The sequence below is a fragment of the Lycium barbarum genome, chromosome 3, assembly GCF_019175385.1.
Source record: "Lycium barbarum isolate Lr01 chromosome 3, ASM1917538v2, whole genome shotgun sequence".
NCBI lineage: Eukaryota > Viridiplantae > Streptophyta > Magnoliopsida > Solanales > Solanaceae > Lycium > Lycium barbarum.
In genome coordinates this window covers 146,452,451-146,464,491 of record NC_083339.1, presented here as the reverse complement: position 1 = coordinate 146,464,491, position 12,041 = coordinate 146,452,451, and the positions used below count along the sequence as shown (strand labels likewise).

General features: G+C 35.1%; 2 protein-coding genes across 2 annotated transcripts; one reads left to right on the top strand and one right to left on the bottom strand.

Annotated features, from left to right (window-relative positions):
• Positions 1-486: 486 nt before the first annotated feature.
• On the bottom strand, positions 487-2,298 carry LOC132634373 (uncharacterized). Its single transcript, XM_060350631.1, has one exon. It carries the CDS (start codon positions 1,905-1,907, stop codon positions 978-980), a length of 930 nt encoding a protein of 309 aa, XP_060206614.1. The 5' UTR covers positions 1,908-2,298; the 3' UTR covers positions 487-977.
• An 808-nt stretch (positions 2,299-3,106) lies between these two features.
• Positions 3,107-7,906, top strand: LOC132633432 (mediator of RNA polymerase II transcription subunit 6). Its single transcript, XM_060349845.1, has 5 exons — positions 3,107-3,596; positions 4,259-4,433; positions 5,859-5,928; positions 7,237-7,346; positions 7,576-7,906. Exons 1-5 carry the CDS (start codon positions 3,370-3,372, stop codon positions 7,723-7,725), a joined length of 732 nt encoding a protein of 243 aa, XP_060205828.1. The 5' UTR covers positions 3,107-3,369; the 3' UTR covers positions 7,726-7,906.
• The last annotated feature ends 4,135 nt before the right edge of the window (positions 7,907-12,041 follow it).

Sequence of the window (12,041 nt, the reverse complement as noted above, 5' to 3'; positions counted from 1 at the left end):
AAAAATGAATGAGTTCTAGTATATGTGACTCCGCAATATCAAATGTTTACTAATTCCATTTTTTTTTTTTCATTTTAAGGAAACAACAGGATGGACTTTTGAAGAGAACAAAATAGAAAACAAACCAAAAAAAGAAACTTGAATCGCGGAAAGGCTTTTCTCTTCCCAAATAATTCTAAACTTTTGCAGTTTTCCTTAAAATGGCGAAGTACACGCTTAGCTTAGAAAATTCTCAATCTTTGCAATATTTGATTAACTAAATCTTTAGTTAATACTTTGAGAATATTTTGTATGATTTGCTTAGCAATTTTTTTTATTTTTTTTTTGGTTACATAAGATGCCTTTAGCAGAGAATTGAAATAGCTATATGAACAAATTGATTTGATCATTGAGAGTACATTTATCATGTTGGCCGAGGAACATGAGATTTCAAGCTCCAAATCTAAATGAAAGATTCCAAAAGAAAAAATGTCAACCATTTGATGTTCTAATATTGGAGTCATATTGTTGAATAATATACAGAAGTACAGAACGCAACTTACAAAAGTCACATAGACTGTGAGGGAGATAATTAAAAATAAAAAAAAACGACAAGAACCCAATAAACTTACTCAAACTCTCCACAAAAAATTCTTTGATCCAGAGGCAAAGAATTTGGAGTACCATTTTAGCCAAGCCCTCTGCTCCAAATTTTCCATTCAATTTGGAATAAACTCATTTTTAGGCTTCCTATCGTTGTGAGAAAGACCCACGCCTAGCGTCAAATGAACTTTGGGTTTGATGAGTTCAATTGAACCAATAATTTTCGTTACAGTACATAAATATACATGTGAAATATCATTAATATAACAACAAATGTAAATTTTAAGAACCTTAAAGGTTGAGCTCATCAAGTTTACATTCTGGTTTGCTTTTGCTCATGCCTCCACTTATGACATTCATACCACCTACGCTTGTTCTCGTTCTCTCATCAATCATCACTCAATCTTCCATGCGCACAAGAAAAGGCAAAAGGGTGAAGCTTTGGAGTGACTCAACGTCGAATAATACTTTGTGTGATCGCTGCAATCGCTGTCACCTCCAAGGCTACTACTTCCCTCTTTATCACTGTCAAATTCAGACACCCCTGGCTTGAAAATGAACAATCCATGACTAGAACCAGGTTCACAAAACAACCAAGAATGCACATCCCAAAATACTTGTACCTGCTGCTCGTTCACTAGTACTGTCTGATTTCCTCTGAATTTCCACTGCAAATTCTTTATGTGAATCAATACAATCCCATCTATACTTATCCACATTTCAGGATCTCTTGGCCCTGAAGTTGAACTTTCAACCACAATGTCACTTTCTTTTTTGTTGTTTTCAAATTTAGCCCTTGTTGAGAAACTTTTCTTACCAAATACATGTTCCTTTTTGTAAAACAATAATGCATCTACAAGTGCTGGCCTTGATTTAGTTCTCTTATAGGCTTTTTTCTTGTAATCACCTAATAATAAAACAACTTCTTCCTCTGAAATTAATGCAACATAAAAATCTTTAAATGGTTCAGGACTACCTGAAAATTTTGCTGATCTTAAATCCCAATAAGCCTCCAATTGATTTCCATCAACCTCAAATGTCTTATAACCTTTTTTGGCCCAAAAATGCCAAGGTTTAAGGTCAATCTTGCAAGTTCTGTGATCTTCATTTTCTACGCTATCAACGGATATGGTGAGACAATGATTCATCAAGTTCTTTCTCCATATAACGGTGACATTACGCCAATAGCCTCTGATATGAGACTGGTAAACGCACGTAACGCTACCTTGAGCATTTTTAGGATCTACAGGATCATCTTTTAGTTTTTGAGCCTGAGACGATTGGGAAGAAAATGATTTTGCCCTCGCGGTGACACGATAAGGCATTCTCAGATTCTTGAATAATACTTAGAATTCATGGCTATATGCTACATGAATTTCAATGCTAAATTAACCGATTAATCTACATCCTTTGGAAAGTACCCTTTATTTGATGATATAGTCTCAACATAAAAAAGAATTAGCGACGGACATATTATATTACCTTGAGAGAAAAAATTGTTCAGCTTTCATCGGGGGACATCAACCCTCTAACAATATTGAAATGGAGAAATTAGCTAGGAACAATCAAAGAGATTAATCAGCAGTGATATTGGGGGATTATGAAGAAATTTTAGTAATATTTTGTGGAATTTAGATAGAAATTCAGACAGTAAAATTTGTTTATTTTGGAGAAAAATTTCTCTTGCAACAAGCTAGGGGGCAAAAGGTTCGGGGGGAAGGAAGGACCCTATACCCCTAGGTGAGACAATTTTCTACAGGCCTCCACGCTTTTGTTTATTGACTATATAACTATAATTAATAATTATTCTGATAAATAAAAAGTATTCATTGGTTACATATTATAGGACGTGTCAGAAACCATGTTGAAGATATGAAGGTAAATTCCACAAATAACCAATTTTTCGCTCCATTTAAAAAGTAACAACTATGTTGAAAATTATAATTCCATGACCATTGTCAACGACTCGATTAAGAAGTGATCATAGGACGCTATTTCTGCAAGATATGAACGGGTTTAAGGGGCTAATAATGGGTATGGTTCAATAATTTAAGTTCAATTTCAGTATTTTGTTGTATTGTGAATTGGTAACAATAGTTTGTTCAACTTTGACTTATAGATACTCATATAATAGAGTATTATGACTTCGGCTTTTTCAGAAACATGTCAATTATACTCCCTTCGTTTTAATTTATATGAACCTATTTGACTGGGCACGACATTTAAGAAAGAGAGAAGACTTTTGAAACTTGTGGTTCAAAATAAGCCTTGAAAATTTACGTGACTGTAGATCATTTATAAAGTGAATTTATTTCCAAATTAGGAAAGATGTCATTGATTTTGATATAGACTAAAAAGAAAATAGGTTCAAACAAATTGAAACAGAAAGAGTATCGTACTAACATCATTTTCAATCAAGGTAGAATGGAATAGTTTAGTGCTTATATATTTGTTAATTATAATATTTCTAATATATGAATGTATACTTAACTATATTACCGAAAATCGAAAACCGAATAACATATCAAATGTGTAATATCACATGACTTTGAGAAACAGCGAGTGTTTCAAATTCCGTATTACTAAAAAGTGGCTATTTAAAAAAATTAAAAATTCGTGGTTGATTTAGTCATCCATCAAGAAGTCAGAAAAAGAATTTGTTTCCTCCCAAATTACTACTAGCTTCTCATCTGAAACACGCTAAAAATCGTCCGTTGTTGAATTAATTAGTCATAGTGCTATTTGTGTAGTGTATACAGTATAGCAAAGAGTAGTGAAAAGGGGGAGATGGCGACGACGCCGAACGCAGAGGGAATTGGAGCGGGGGGTCCAGCACTACCTGGGACAGACATGACGAGCATATGCTTCAGAGATCAGCTATGGCTGAATACATATCCACTTGACAGAAACCTAGTATTCGACTATTTTGCACTTTCCCCTTTCTATGATTGGACCTGTAATAATGAACAACTCCGTGCCCGTGCTATTCATCCACTTGATTTTTCTCATATCTCGTATGACTCTTTTTGTTTCTTTTCTTTTTCTTCCACTCCCACTTGTCGTATTATGTTGTTATCTTTTCTGGGTATGATTGGGTTGGGAATAAATGAAAGAAACAAGTTGTATTCTTTGTGAATTGTACTATGACATTTCGAAATTTCAATCCACTCTTTGCTTTTTAACTGGGCCTTTGGACATAAGCATTGTGAAATTTAGGAAAAAAAATACTAGTAGTAGTATTTGTTTTTCAAGTTGAAAATAGCATTTGGAAATTAATTGGAGTTGTGTTTGGACATAAATACAAATTGGAGTTGTTTTTTGAATTTTTGTGAGTGATTTGGAGTGAATTGTAAAAACAGCTTCTTGGAGTTTTTTGAGTTCCAGAAAATTTCGAAATGAAAATTAGTAACAATTCTATTTCCAAACAGTTTTCCGGAATAAAATTCCGAAAAAAGTGAAAACCATCCATGGCCAAACGAGCACTAATTCTCTGCTGCTGGCTGAAGGTAAATTGAAGATGCAAAAGTTAGCAAGTGCACAAGTTCATTAGCAAGCGCACACACTTCATTTGTATGAGTATTTCACGATTTTTCAAGACCGTATGTAAATTTATGGTCTTTGGTAATGGAGACATGCACAACTAATTGTGCAGTTGAATATGCGACTTGCTTTGCAGGAAAATGACTGGCATCGAATACACACTGAGTGAAGTAATGGAGCCTCATCTCTTTGTCATCCGTAAGCAAAAGAGGGATAGTCCGGAGAAGGTCACACCGATGCTAACTTATTACGTCTTGGATGGTTCAATATACCAAGCTCCACAGCTATGCAATGTGTTTGCAGCTCGACTTGTTAGTATTCTAGTCTTGCTGATTCTTGTCTGTTAAATTGTCTTCTGCTACCTCTATCTAGCACTCTTCCCACCATCATTTTATATGTGATTATCTAGATAAACTAAGAGTAGAAGTCTTTATCTTTCACCTTTGGCGTCTGGGCAGTTCGAATAGCAAAGAAGTTTGTCTCCTTCTTGGGTAGGAAGTATATTTTGCTTCCCCATCTTCTGTCTTTTTGTTTCAGAGAAGAATACTTGTTATTTGCTGAGCATTCAAGATAAATCTTCTAAGAAAATCTTCCCTACCGCCATGTAGAATTGCTTATGTTACTTCTCCTACCACCTATAATACTTTAGGTCATTGTTCGAATTTCGATAATTATGTGCTATTGATTTATCCAGGAAAAAATATTTATTCTCCTTGCAGCAGATTGGATATTAATCTGATGCTAACATTCTGAATTTCTTTATGTTGGTCTTTCCTCCAAGTGATTTATATGTAGTGCTAAAGCAGAGTTAGATAAATGTTGTTCACGAACATTAGAATGTTTAAAGATCGTACCATTATTATAATTCAGGATCTACTTTTTGCTTAATTAAAACTAAATAAATAACAGAACCATTGCTTTCTAAAGATCTATGTGTACAGCATGATGAGACATTGGATGGATCAGATTAGATGCGAACAATGGCTTTGTTCAGTCACTTGAACTTCTGTCGGTAGTGAAGAAATGGAGCTTTGTCTTCTGTAGTACAACTTTAGGAAAGATCACTGTTGATACTTTGTTTTTGCTTTTGATATGTATGTTATTATCTGAATTAATTGTGGTACCAAATATTGATAAAGACCGTGAATGACAAGTTTCTGTTTCTTAATTCGTAATTAGGGCTTATTTTGACTCATAAAGGAACTTCTGAAGTAGGAATTACATGTTAGGTGTTTCTTGGTAACTTGGACCTTTGTAGGAAAGTTAATGTAAGAAGAAATTTAGTAAGCTGCTGTGGAAGATCTCGGCTAGATAATGCTGTTTGGTAGTTGATATTGAGGTGGTTGGCTTGGTCTCTGGATGGAGTTTTTATAATTCTATAGGATTCTGAAGAAATAAGAGAGAAAAAGAAAGTTGACACTCGAGGAGAGACTGCAAGAATTCCATCTAAAATTTCATAGGGAGGAAATCTTTAGAGGGATAACGCGATGAGAATCAGCATTGGTTTGTCAATGTTCTTCTGTATTCATGCGTCTTTAGTATTGTGGAAAGCAGGTAAAACATGTGCGACATTTTCATATGCTTGAAGCACTCTTCTGCCTTTATGGGGAAAGCTGGTCCCTTTTTTTGTTCTGCGCTATGGAATATCAATGATTAATTTTTTGTGGGTCGAAGAATTCATTGATGGAACATCAAAAGCCATAGATGATCATTGTCTTCATTTACTTATTTGACAGGGGCGTGCTCTATATCATATATCAAAAGCTTTTGGTACTGCATCTTCAAAGTTGGAAAAGATCGGATATGGTATCTTGACATCTCTTTCCTTTATTTTTCCATCCTATTTACCTTTTTTTTTTTTTTTTTTGTGATTTTTGGCTAGGGAAGAATAAGAATCTTTAATGAGAGCGATAATAGATGTTTTTTATGGTTGCACTGCAGTCTTTTCTGCATCTTTAACAGTTTAAGCTAGCCAAGCACTAAGAAGGCGCTGGGATTGCATCCAAATGGTAGCGAAACAGAAAAACAACCCTGGATATCTACTATACGAAACATTCTTGAGCTGTAACAGGGTTTCACTATCATCTATCCCTTTCAATTCACACCAAGAAGCTAATAACAAAAAACGTAATCATCAAAATTGAGTTCCGTTAACCTTCAAAAGACCTTATGTTTCTCTCTTTCCAGATGCACCACCAAATTGATGTAGGGATAGAATTCCATGCTATCTTCAGGTGTTTGTGGAGACCTTTTCTGTTCCAATAAGATAGCAATTTCTGCTGCAGAAGTTGGCATGATCCATCTAGTGCCCAAAAAATTCAGAACAGTTCGCCATAACTGAGAAGATAGAACAATATAAGAGGTGGTTAGTGGTTTCTGCATCTACTTCACACATGTAGCGCCTGCTGACTACTTGTAGGCCTCTCTTTTGCAAATTATCTTACAGCTTCCTTAACCACCAACCTACCAAAGTGTGCCATTACTAGACAGTCAATTTTAACTTGTTATCTGCAAAGAAAGGTTTTCCAGTTACGCAAACACCCAAATCCCCGCTCCCCCACTCCCACCTATGTTACTTGGGACTCTCAAAAGATGCTGCCCCACCCGTGTTGCATCCTCCAAAATTGCACTACTTTTGGAGGATCCGACACCCACCTAGCTATATTTTCGAAGAGTCCGAGCAACATACACTCCCACCCACACCGCCCCAAAAAGAGGGGAAGATAAAGTAGTAGACAACAAGTTTATTTTATTCTTTAGTTACTTTCAAGGGCTTGAATGAAAACAAAAAATTTCTGAAGGCTACTGTAACACTGAATTTCTCATTACAACACATTGCCATTTAGTTGTCAGGTTGAAAGGCGGGAGTTAAGTCCTCGGTGTGTGTATATGTCCTTTCAATAAGTTGGACCTGTGCGTATATCTTGTTGTTCATGAATATATTCTAACAAGAATTCTTCGAATTTCAACTTGTATCTCTCTCATGACACAATCTTGCATCTCCCTACTCATATTGTTTAAATCAACAATCTTACATTCAGCTTGCGGTATCAGTTTCTATCATTTTTACTGTTATTTCATTATCTGATTCTGTTCAATGAATACCTTTTGCAGTGGAGTCTGAAAATGATAGTCCAGCATCTGAAACTAAGCCCGCCAAAGAGGCCATTGACTTTAAGGAACTTAAGCGAGTTGATCACATCCTTGCTTCTCTACAACGGAAGGTAAGTGGAGCTTTCTTACCCTTAGACAAACCTGTCAATCTTGTCCAATGCACCTTAAAGTATGAGGTCATCAACTTTAAGCTAAGGGACTTCACTTGGGTTGTGAGTAATTATCCCCGAAGTATCTGAAACTTTATTTGCAGTCCAAGGCTTCATTACCAGGATCTTTATGTTAAAGTTCAATAGATCAAGTTCTAAAACTGAGAGATACTTATTTCTATCTGTGCAGCTGCCACCTGTACCTCCGCCTCCACCTTTTCCAGAAGGCTATGCACCCGCTTCCACTTCAGAACCCTCTGAAACCCAGGAACCAGAGACTCAGCCGCCTCCAATTGATCCTATTATTGATCAAGGCCCGTCCAAGAGAATGAAAGTATGAGAAGAGATTGGAGTGTAAATCGTTGCATGGGAGCTTGCGTTTCCCGGGATAGGATTTTGCGTATTCCTAAGTTTTATTTATTTATATTCACATAGTTGGGTTATTTTTCTTTTACAAGAATTAGTTTTATGACTTTGAAATGATTGGTAAATTCATGGTAATTTCTTTATTTTCTTGCCTCCATGGCGAAGTTTGATTCCGCTCAGCAATTTATTGAAGCAAGTCACAATTCAAAAAAGAAAAAAGGGCTTAAGATATTGAGAAATCTCTAAGAAACATCACATGCAACTCGACTTCTTGTATCTTGGGAACTTTAACTACCTCACCAAGTGTAAGGTTTTGTTGAGTCTTGCATATCTTTAACTTTAGACTATAAAGAGTCTTAATGCATTCTACAGTCCACAAAGAGAATCATAAAAGGAAGAATAAGGATTTCACATATTGGTAGAAGAACAATTCAAAGTCTATAATGCTGCAATGACCAGCTGACTCCTTTACTTGACTCGTCTATTTTGACCCCTCTCAGCAATTGCGAAATTAATTAAATGCAATTCCAATAAACGATAACACTCAACTTGTTGAACTCGAAAATTCTACGATAGAGTTGAAACTTTTGAAAAGATTGGCATCGTACTACTGTTGATCAAGCTGGGGTGGCCAGGTTGGTCATTGTGGACTAAATAATAACACAACCCGCACAACGTAAAATCAATTTTTATTTTTTGTTTGTTTTTACCATTTGTTTCATTACCAAATCAAATTTAGGGTAGAAATTTATTCTTTCATTTATCATCCTGACTATATCAAAAAAAAATTCTCTGTTTTGATCGATTCTTTTACGAGTCAATTTGAGCTACGTATACAGTAGTCAGTACAAATGGGGTCCAAGCGGTCTAGAAAGGCCAACTTGGGCTATGCTCAAGATAATCCACCAATGAATGAATATCTAAGGTCTAACCCGTCAAAGGAAATATATATAATTCATGGGCTAAATTTGATACTCGTGATATAGATACCTACTTGCTAAGTACCTTCCTCTTCTTCTAACTTTTATTCTTTTGTGTTTTGGTTGATGTAATTTGCAGAATTGTATCAGAATCCAGCGATCCCACCATGTCTATGTTGCCAATCAACAGCACCTCCGCCACCACCTTGCTATTGTGCCTGTTACGTTACTCAATCTTATAATAATCCATAGCACTTCTAGGAATTCTACTAAAAGTTGCATGTTCGTATTGAAGAATAAATTTCCAATGGATTGGAATGGTTCATTATATTGTGTGGAAAAATATTGGCAATATGTCAAGAACATGCAAAGTTTATTATATATGGAGTTGATAACTTATCATTAGTGTATTTCTGCGTCTCATTGGTGTTCTTTTCGTTTTCAACACTGTTGTTGGTTTAGCTCCTATTTCCTGCTCCAATAAGGATATGAAAATCAATTTTGTACTTGAAAATTTTTCTTCTTTATTAGTTGAAGGTTTATCTTTATGCGCTCTTTCTTATTTTTGTATTATTCAATCAGACTGACTTAGTTCTAGGAATAAAAAACATTTTTTTGCGCGGATTGCCCTTCTTTTGGGGTGGTCTTTAAATTTTGCCTCTCATATTTGTGGTCTTTAAATTTTGCCCCTCATATTGCTGGTCTTTAATTTTTGCCCTTCGCATTTCAACTCTGAGCGTTCATGCAGAAATCATGAGGTTCTAAGTTTGAACCCCCGCTCAAGCATAAATTAAAAAAAAAAATTGCAAGGCAAGGTTTGGGTCGCATGTATGCCGGACCCGGCATACACTTGTTAAGGAATTATCAAATTTATGCCAGACCCGGCATACTCATGCCTTATGGGCAGACTTGACATAAGTATGTCGGGTCCGGCATAACTTTGGTAATTCCTTAACAAGTTTATGTCGGTGGGGGCATACTTTTAATGGGCAAACTTTTATGCCGGACCCGGCATAAACTTGTGAAGGAATTACCAAAGTTATGCCGGACCCGGCATACTTATGTCAAGTTTGCCCATAAGGCATAAGTATGTCGGGTCCGGCATAACTTTGGTAATTCCTTCACAAGTCTATTCCCGTGGGGGCATAGCGGGATTTAAACTCTGTCTTGCGATTTTTTTTTTAAATTTTGACTGTGTGGGGGGTCGAACCTGGAACTCATGGGTTTTAGCCAAAGGGCAAAATTTAAAGATTTCAAATATGAGAGACAAAATTTAAAGACCACCCCAAAATAAGGGCGAATTGCCCAATAAAAAATATATTGGTATATGAAAAACACAATCCCCTTGCTTTTAATGGCAGCGGACCGGGAATTGAACAGAGCCCACTTTTAATTGTTGGATCAAATATATTGAACTTTAACCGTGGTATCAGTCCAAACTACTTCCAAATTAGTCCTTTGAAAGCCCACAACTCTCAGGAAAATAACAAGCCCATCACAAGCATTGACCGAGTCCAAACGCGAAGTAACAGCGTGGGTTAGCCTCTATTCAGTCCTGTAGTAATTGAAATAGTCATTATCATAAAATTTGAAATTTCACAGTTAAAACTCCGTGACAATGTCAACATAAAGTTTCAACTGCATAAAGTTTCAACTGCAAAATTGTAAATTCCATGATGATGGCTATTTTCTAATTACAAGGGCTGAAAAATGATTATTCGTGAATTTTATTGTCCAATGCAATGTTGCAGACTCGGTGAAACTAAGGACCCGTTTGGCCATAAGAATAATTCACTTTTTTCCGGAATTTTTTTTCACTTTTTTCAAAAGTTAGTGTTTGACCATGAAAATTCTAAATACAACTTGAAATTGTATTAAATTGTATTTGGAATTTGAAAAACAAGAAAAACTTGTTTTTCAAGTTTTCACTTTTTTCACAACCAAAACATGTACATTTTCAAAAAAAATATTATTTCAAAAACTATGGCCAAACACAACTCCAACTCCAAAATTCCAAAAAAAAAAGTGAAAAAGTTTTTGGTTTCTATGGGAAAACGCCTACTAAGTTATCCCTATCCGGGAGAACAGTTTTCCTCTTGCAACTTATGGACCACGGCCTAAAGATTCCTTTTGAGCAAACTGAAAATCTTATGAGTAAATGTTAGATCACAGTTTTCAAATTTTATAAGTTATAGCAAACTTAGAAAACAGTCTAATGTTTTCGTTCTAAGTTTGAGAAACATATAAGCAAACTTTATACCCGGATATAACCTTATGCAAGAAAATATTGTTTTACGGGTTATATTTGCACAATTTTTAAAAAGGCAAACTTACTCAAATGACTACCTTATTGTAGCTTGCTACCATTTTAAATATTACCATTTGTAGCTACATTTTGGCAAAATAGTGTATATTTTCGCGTGTATTTGTTGCCAACAAATACATGAGAAAAAAAAAAGGATCATTGATTTTAGCCTTTAACGGTGGAGCTATTAAATTAGATATTAATATATATTTTTTTGATGTATTTTAGTGATTTTTTTTTTGGCTTTGACGTATTTAAGTGATTTTTTTTTATGTATTTCAGTGATTTTTTTTTTGCTATAATGTATTTTCGTGTCTTTTTTTATATGTATTTCAGTGATTTATTTTTTTTATGTATTTTACTGATTTTTTTTTTGATGTATTTCAATGGCCTTTTTTTGATGTATTTCTTTGATGTATTTCAAATACATTGTGTACATTTCAACTACATATGAAGCCAAATATATTCAAATTTTCGTGTATTTGAATGGATTTCAACAAATACATTCAGATACAAGACAAAAAAATTCAAATACATGACAAATTCATTAAAAAACAGTGTGTTTGGCTATTAACAAAGTACACTAAAAAATACACTCAAAAAATACAAAGACAAATATATTCAAAAACAGTGTATTTGTGAGATGTAGATTTTTTAATGTATTTGTATTTGACTTTTAACAAATACACACGGCCAGATCTAAGACACTACCTGTCACGACCCGTCTAGGGGCCGTGACGAGTACCCGATACTTGTACCGAGCACCCCTTGTCTATCGTTTTACCTTTACCTCTTAGCAAGCCATGTAAACAGAGCCATTTTTTTTTTTGAACATTAACATTAGCGGCGTCATTCTGAACATAGACTAATAAACTTCGTTATCACTTATACATCAACATTAACATGCCAAAACACCATATATCTAACTGTACTTAACTGACTGTACATAACTGTCTACGAGCCTCTAGACATAGTACACTTATACATAGAAAGGGCCGAGTACTGTCGTGCCCGAAAATACATACACAAAATAGTACCACGAAAGTGGGGCTCCGGAACAACTGG

Excerpts from the sequence above, each read along its gene's own strand:
- LOC132634373 (XM_060350631.1), bottom strand. The coding sequence starts at position 1,907 with ATGCCTTATCGTGTCACCGCGAGGGCAAAATCATTTTCTTCCCAATCG.
- LOC132633432 (XM_060349845.1), top strand. The coding sequence starts at position 3,370 with ATGGCGACGACGCCGAACGCAGAGGGAATTGGAGCGGGGGGTCCAGCA. Across the intron at positions 5,929-7,236 it reads GTTGGAAAAGATCGGATATG|TGGAGTCTGAAAATGATAGT; the intron begins GTATCTTGACAT and ends TACCTTTTGCAG. Across the intron at positions 7,347-7,575 it reads TTGCTTCTCTACAACGGAAG|CTGCCACCTGTACCTCCGCC; the intron begins GTAAGTGGAGCT and ends CTATCTGTGCAG.